General features: G+C 34.4%; 1 protein-coding gene across 2 annotated transcripts in view; it reads right to left on the reverse strand.

Moving 5' to 3' along the window:
- CCDC171 (coiled-coil domain containing 171) overlaps positions 1-8,136 on the reverse strand; it is a 402,279-nt gene that overhangs the window by 308,764 nt on the left and 85,379 nt on the right. For both annotated transcript variants that reach the window (XM_003782870.3, XM_023509106.1), the window contains exon 9: positions 3,691-3,851. In XM_003782870.3, coding sequence (XP_003782918.1) covers positions 3,691-3,851 — 161 coding nt within the window. The remainder of the gene's footprint in view (positions 1-3,690; positions 3,852-8,136) is intronic.

Here is an 8,136-nt window from a genome sequence, read left to right on the forward strand (position 1 = left end):
ATTTGGGAGTTTACCTAACAAAGGACATGAAAGATCTCTATAAAGAGAACTATGAAACTCTAAGAAAAGAAATAGCTGAAGATATTGACAAATGGAAAAACATACCACGCTCATGCCTGGGAAGCATCAACATTGTTAAAATGTCCATATTATCCAAAGCAATATATAATTTTAAGGCAATCCCTATTAAAGCTCCACTGTCATACTTTTAAGATCTCAAAAAAATAATACTTCATTTTATATGGAATCAGATAAAACCTCAAATAGCCAAGACATTACTCAGAAATAAAAACAAAGCAGGAGGAATTATGCTTCCAGACCTCAGATTATACTATAAATCGATAATGATCAAAACAACATGGTACTGGCACACAAACAGAAGTAGATGTATAGAACAGAATAGAGAACCAAAAGATAACCCAGCTACTTACTGTTATGTGATCTTCGATAAGCCAATTAGAAATAGTCAATGGGGAAAAGATTCTCTATTTAACAAATGGTGCTAGGTGAACTGGCTGGCGACCTGTAGAAGACTGAAACTGGACCCACACCTTTCACCATTAACTAAGATAAACTCTCACTGGATTAAAAAATTAAACTTAAGATGTGAAACTACAAAAATACTAGAAGAAAGTGCAGGGAAAACAATTGAAGAAATCAGCTTGGGTGAATATTTTATGAGGAAGACTCCCCAGGGTATTGAAGCAACACCAAAAATACATTACTGAGATCTGATGAAATTAAAAATCTTCTGCACAGCCAAAAACACAATAAGTAAAACAAGCAGACAGCCCTCAAAATGGGAGAAGATATTTGCAGGTTATATCTGTGACAAAGGTTTAATAACCAGAATCCCCAGAGAACTCAAACGCATTGACAAGAAAAGAACAAGTGATCCCATCTCAGGGTGCGAAACTTCTCTAAAGAAGACAGGTGCACGGCCTACAGACACATGAAAAAAATGCTCATCATCCTTATTCATCAGAGAAATGCAAATCACAACCACTTTGAGATATCATCTAACTCCAGTAAGATTAGCCCACATCACAAAATCCCAAAACTAGAGATGTTGGTGTGGATGTGGAGAAAAGGGAACACTTCTGCACTGCTGGTGGGAAGGTAAACTAACACATTCCTTTTGGAAAGATGTTTGGAGATCACCTAGGGATCTAAAAATAGACCTGCCATTTGATCCTTCAATTCCTCTACTAAGTATATATACAGAAGACCAAAAATCATATTATAACAAAGATATTTGCACCAGAATGTTTATTGAAGCCCAATTCATAACTGCTAAGTCATGGAAGAAACCCAAGTGCCCACTGACCCATGAATGGATTAATAAATTGTGGTACATGTACACCATGGAATATTATGCAGCCTTAAAAAAGATGGAGACTTTACCTCTTTCATGTTTACATGGATGGAGGTGGAACATATTCTTCATAGCAAAGTATCTCAAGAATGGAAGAAAAAGTGTCCAATGTACTCAGCCCTACTATGAAACCAATTTATAGCTTTCATATGTCTAGGAGGAATGTCTCTAAGAAGAAACTTAAACTGATAGAATTTTTGAGGTATTGGAGCATAATTGGAGATTTTCAGCTTTGTCAGAAAGTTTAAGAATAAGTTAGTGAGTGAGCGTAAGCTAATTACATAACTAATCCAACTTAAAATGAGACATTTATTTATTCATTTGTTGATTCAGCAAAACATTATTTAGTGGCTCTTATGCACCAGGCACTATTCTTAGCATTAGAAGACAACAATGAACAAAACAAAGTTTCACTCTACATAAAACAGACAACAAGTGGCCAGGTGCTGGTGGTTCACACCCATAATCCTACCACTCGGGGAGGCTGAGGCAAGAGGATCGCTTGAGCCCAAGAATTTGAGGTTGCTGTGAGCTATGAAACCACAACACTCTAACTAGTGCAACATAGTGAGACTCTGTCTCAAAAGAAAAAAAAAGGCAGCGCTGGTGGCTCAAAGGAGTAGGGTGCCGGCCCCATATGCCAAAGATGGTGGGTTTAAACACAGCCCCAGCCAAAAAAAAAAAAGACAGACAACAAACAATGTATTAAAACATACTGCTAAAAAATAAAAGAAAGATGAATTACCAAAAAAATCTGTAGAAAAAACAATATACACTGAACCCAAAAATATAGCTTTATTAAAAAAGATGGAGAGAAAGAAGGAATAAATGTATGCTGTGATGGGGAAGTATAAAATCAAATAAATAAGTAGAGGTCAACAGATAACATCTAAAGGGGAAAACTGAAAAAGTGGAAATGACTTACATATGTAATCATATAATTATATTATGCATGTTATATATCAGAAAAATAGGTACAAAGATAACTCAGTTAAGAATTACTGTTTTAAAATATTATAAGTATTGTAGAGCCTGTAATTACAGCACTTGGGAGGCCGAGGCAGGTGGATTGCCTGAGCTCCCAGGTTCAAGATCAGCCTGAGAAAGAGCACAACCACATCTCTAAAAAATAGCAGGCATTGTGTCAGGCACCTGTTGTTGCAGCTACTTGGGAGGCTCAGGCAAGAAAATTGCTTAAGCTCAGGAGTTTGAGGTTGCTGTGCGCTATGACACCATGACACTCTACCAAGGGTGACAAAGTGAGACTCTGTCTCAAAAAAAAATTTAAAAAAAAAAGAAAGTAAAAGAAAAAAAAATTATAAGTATTATTAAGAAAAGCATCCACAATGTTAAAAAGAGTTTTAAATTTTTTAATACTTGAATCTTTTCAGTGCAATCCTCATAGTTTATGCCATAGTTTTTCCTTTAGATTAACTCACATCTTAAAATAAAGAATTTTTTTCCAAGAACCAGTGCCATAATATAAAGTATTTTCAAAGAAATCATTATATTGCTACTGTAAGTGAAAAATCATTACCTATTTGTCATTAATAGAAACTAAAATTTTAAAAAATACATAACTCTAACATACCAACCTGTAATCATGTCACATACCAATAGTAGTATGAATTTCATCCTCTGGGAAAATGTGGTTTAAAACGTCTACTACTGACTTATTTTAAGCACCTATTAAAGAATTATAAAGTTCTTAAAGCATTTCATAGAATTTTCATGAAAGGCTTCTGAACTGAAAAAGGTTAAGATGAGCAGGGGTTAGAAAGATTCTGACTGACACTCAGACACTTACCAGCTATGTCCTTACCCTCAATTTTCACATCTGTAAATCAGTGATTAAAAAAGGAACTACCGCATATAGAGTGTTAGATAAATTAAATGAAACTATGCAATGCTAGGTATATATGGTGAGGCACAATGTATGATAGCCCCAAGTAGTAGTGTTACTATTAATTATATAGTTTGAGAAAGTTTTAATATTATCCATCTCCACATAGACCATTTTAGGTTGTCTTTAAAAATACCATATTTCATCAATAAATATAATGCAAAATACATTAATAGATTTACTTTCTAGTGTATAAGTACAGTTTTGAGACTACTTAAAATACCTCAAAATTCAACAGCACATTTCCATATTTACCTACACAGGAAAGAATAGTTTTATGAAGTCCTTTACCCCTAATCTACCACTGACATTAATGGAAACTATATCTAAAATACATAGTACATATTTGTACTTATATAGCTTTAATAAAATCTTTATGTTAATATGGAGAATTTTACAATAAAATACTTACAAATTTAGTTTTGTAAAGCTCTCTTGTGCATTATACTTTTCTCGCTCATATGCACTTTCAACTTCTTTAAATTCATTCTTGATCATTTCCAAATCAGCAACAGCTTCTGCTTGGCTGGCCTTTTCAACTTGCAAAGCTCCTTCAAGGTCTCGAATCCGTAACTACGAGATGATAGAGAAGTAATTAAATCAAGCTAAGAAATGCTAGCATCAATCTTAAACTGAGTAGAATACTTTATCAACAGCAGATTGTCATTCAACCAAAATTTTTTTCTTTCTGCTTTCGTTTCAAAAGGAAAATAAATAAAAGTGAATTTATTCTCTTTTTTAAAAAGGGAGGAAAAGTAAGAATCAAGATAAGAGTAAATTATGTTATGAAAAAGGATAGGCTGATACAATGTCCCATCAAAGTGAAATACATACAACTCAATTCAAATTTATAATTTTGACCGAATAATTCATTCAGACACTCCTTTATAAAATATGATAAATTAAATACTTTTTGAAAACTAAAGAGAAGTATTCTTCCTCTCTCATGAAAAATATTTTTATATAATTATCTTTATAAACCTAAGAAATTTAACAGATTTTTTTATTCCTGGAAATTTCTTACTGTAGAAAAGTGAAGTTTGATTATGAAACAATAGTATCTGACTAAAATATTTACAGCTGTAGTAATTTAGTATCTGGGATTTGCTTCAAAATAATCTGGAGGTGGGAAGTGCAGCGAGGTAATAGATAAACTCCATTTTCCTGTTGTAAGTATTGAAGCTAGGTGATAGGCACATGTGGGGTTCCTTTAACTATTCTACTTTTGTATGTATTTGAAATTCTACATAATAGGACATTTAAAAACTAGATTCTTTTTGTCCACCAAAAGTAGCATGGATGAACAAAGTTCATTCCCACCAAAGAATAAGTAGTTGTAAAAATATTACAAAAAAACTTTTTTTAAAAAAAGCTCTCTATATAGTATTAAAGAACAATGTATTACTAATACCTATTGAAAACAGCAAGGTCCAGATTAGTGTACATAGTATGCTAAATTTAGGGTAAATAAGTCAAAAGAATAAAAAATAACCAGGCAAGGGGCAAAGGCATAGGAGGGACAGGAATGAGAATAAGAATTCTTAATTTTTTAATATTGTTCTAATTTTTAAACTATATAGATAGTTTAACTCTTCAGAAAATTAAGTTAAAAATAGGACGTGGTAAAAAGAAAATGCTTATACATTGTTGGTGGGAATTTAATTAGTACAACCTCTATGGAAAACAATATGAAGATTTCTCAAATAACTGAAAGTTATTCTAAAAGTATACCATTCGATCCAGCAATCCCACCACTGGGGATCTACCCAAAAGAAAAGAATTCATTTTTTAAAAAGACATCTGTGCTTCTATAGTTACTATAGCACAATTCACAACTGCAAAGAAGAGGAATCAACCTATGTGCCCATCAATTTACAAGTGGATTAAGAGGAACTATCTCCTATAATGCATAAACTTTTCCCAAATAGAGAAAGAAGGAATCCTCCACAACACATTCTATGAAGCAAATATCACCTTGATACCCAAACCAGGAGAGGACCCAGCAAAAAAAGAAAACTATAGATCAATATAATGAATACTGATACAAAAATATTCAACAAGATTTTAGCAAACAAAATACAACAACACATTTAAAAGGTTAGACACCATGATCAAGAGGGTTTTACCCCAGAGACACAGGCTGGGTCAACATATACAAATCTATAAATGTAATACAACACATAAATAGAATCAAAACAAAGACCATCTGATTCTTTCAATTGATGCAGAAAAGGGTTTTGACAATATTTAGCATCCTTTCATGATAAACACACTCAAGAAAATAGGCTTAGAAGGAATATTCCTTAAGCTGATAGAGACTATCTACAGCAAACCCACAGCCAATATCATATTGAATGGAATAAAACTGAAAGCATTCCCACTCATATATGGAACCAGACAAGCATGCCCACTGTCTTCACTGCTATTTAACATAGTGTTATAAGTCCTAGCTATTGCAATCAGGCAAGAAAAGGAGATCAAAGGAATCCAAATGGGGACAGAGGAGGTCAAACTCTCCCTCTTTGAAGATGACATGATCTTATACCTGGAAAACCCCAGGAACTCAACTACAAAGCTCTTAGAAGTGATCAAGGAATATAGCAGCATCACAGGTTATAAAATCAATAGCCACAAATCAGTAGCCTTCGTATATGCCAACAAATGTTAAGCCAAGGACAAAATCAAAGACTCTTTTCCTTTTAGAATAGCACACCAAGGAAGATGAAATACCTGAGAATATATCTAACAAAAGACATGAAAGATTTCTATAAAGAGAATTACGAAACTCTGAGAAAGGAAATAGCAGAAGATGTTAACAAATGGAAGAACATACCATGCTCATGGCTGGGAAGAATCAACATCATTAAAATGTCCATACTACAGAAAGCAATCTATAGATTTAATGCAATCCCCATCAAAGTACTGATGTCACACTTTACTTTAAATATCTTGGAAAAATAGTACTTCGATTCATATGGAACCAGAAAAAAAATCCAAATAGCAAATATAGTTCTTAGAAATAAAAAGAATTCTGAAGGCATCACACTGTCAGACTTCAGGTTATATTACAAGGCTATAGTGATCAAAACAGCATGGTACTGGCACAAAAATAGAGACAGAGATCTATAAAATAGGATAGAGAATCTAGAGATGAACCCAGCCACATATTGTCATTTCATCTTTGATATGCCTAAGAAAACATGCAGTGGGGAAAAGAATCCTTACTTAACAAATGGTGCAGGGAGAACTGGTTATCCATACACAGAAGACTGAAACTGGACCCACACCTCTTACCACTGACAAAAATAGATTCTTGCTGGATAAAAGATTTAAGACACGAAACAATAAAAATTCTAGAAGAGAGTGTGGGGAAAACACTTGAAGATACTGGCCTGGGGAAAATCTTTATGAGGAAGATCCCCTAGCAATTACAGCAACATCAAAAATAAATAACTGGGCTGGGTGGCGCCTGTGGCTCAAAGGAGTAGGGCACTGGCCCCATATACTGGAGGTGGTGGGTTCAAACCCAGTCCTGGCCAAAAACTGAAAATAAATAAATAAATAACTGGGACCTGATCACGTTAAAAAGCGTTTGCACAATGAAGAGTACCACAAACAAAGCAAATGGCCCTCAGAATAGGAGAAGATTTTTCTTTTTTTTTTTAATTTATTATTAGTGTTTATTTATTTATTTTGTTGATGTTGTTGTTGTTGTTGCAGTTTTGGCTGGGGCCAGGTTCGAACCTGCCACCCTCGGTATATAGGACCAGTGCCCTACTCCCTGTACCACAGGTGCTGCCCTGAGAAGATTTTTCCATGTTATGAATCTGACAAAGGCCTGATAAATAGAATCTACACAGAACTCAAATTAAACAATAAGAAAATGCAAACAACCCTCTCTGTAAGTGGGCAAGTGATTTGAACAGAAACTTCTCTGATGGTGACAAATGAATGTCCAACAAACGAATGTCCAACAAACACATGAAAAAATGCCTGTTGTCTTTAATCAACAGAGAAATGCAAATCAAAACCACTCTAAGATATCACTTAACCCCAGCAAGATTAGCCCACATCACAAAAGTCCCAAAACACCAGATGCTGGCATGAATGTAGAGAGAAGGGAAGATTTCTACACTGCTGGTAGGACTGCAAACTAATACAGCCCTTTTGGAGAGAAGTATGGAGAATCCTCAAAGATCTAAATGTAGACCTTCCACTTGACCCTACAATCCCATTACTAGGTATCTACCCAAAAGAACAAAAATCATTTTAGCACAAAGACATTTGTACTAGAATGTTTATTGTGGCTCAATTAATAATTGCAAGTCATGGAAGCAACCTAAGTGCCCATCAACCCATGAATGGATCAACAAACTATGGTATACAGCATACCATGGAATATTATTCAGCCATTAAAAAGATAGAGACTTTACATCTTTTACATTTACAAGATGGAGTTGAAATACATTCTTCTTAGTAAAGTATTGCAAGAAGAGAAAAATAAATATCCAATGTACTCCATATTAATATAAAATCAATATATAAACAATTACATGTTCCTAAAAACAATAAAACACTATTATAGTCCAGTTCAGTAGTAGAGGGAAGTTGGAGGGGGCAGGGAGGACGACATATGGCAAAAGGAAGGAGGGCATGAGGTGGGATCTCACCTAATGTGCACATTGTGAGGGTGTATAACATGCCCCCTGGGTGAGGGGCTCTTCTACAAATAGAACTTTACTTAGGTATATTCCCAGATGACCAAAAATCTCATTACAACAAAGATATTTGTATCAGAATGTTTATTGCAGCCCAATTCATAATTGCCAGGTCATGGAAGAAGCCCAAGTGCCCATCG

Source organism: Otolemur garnettii, unplaced genomic scaffold, assembly GCF_000181295.1.
Source record: "Otolemur garnettii isolate 467f Iridium unplaced genomic scaffold, OtoGar3 scaffold00006, whole genome shotgun sequence".
In the NCBI taxonomy this organism is placed as follows: Eukaryota; Metazoa; Chordata; class Mammalia; order Primates; family Galagidae; genus Otolemur; species Otolemur garnettii.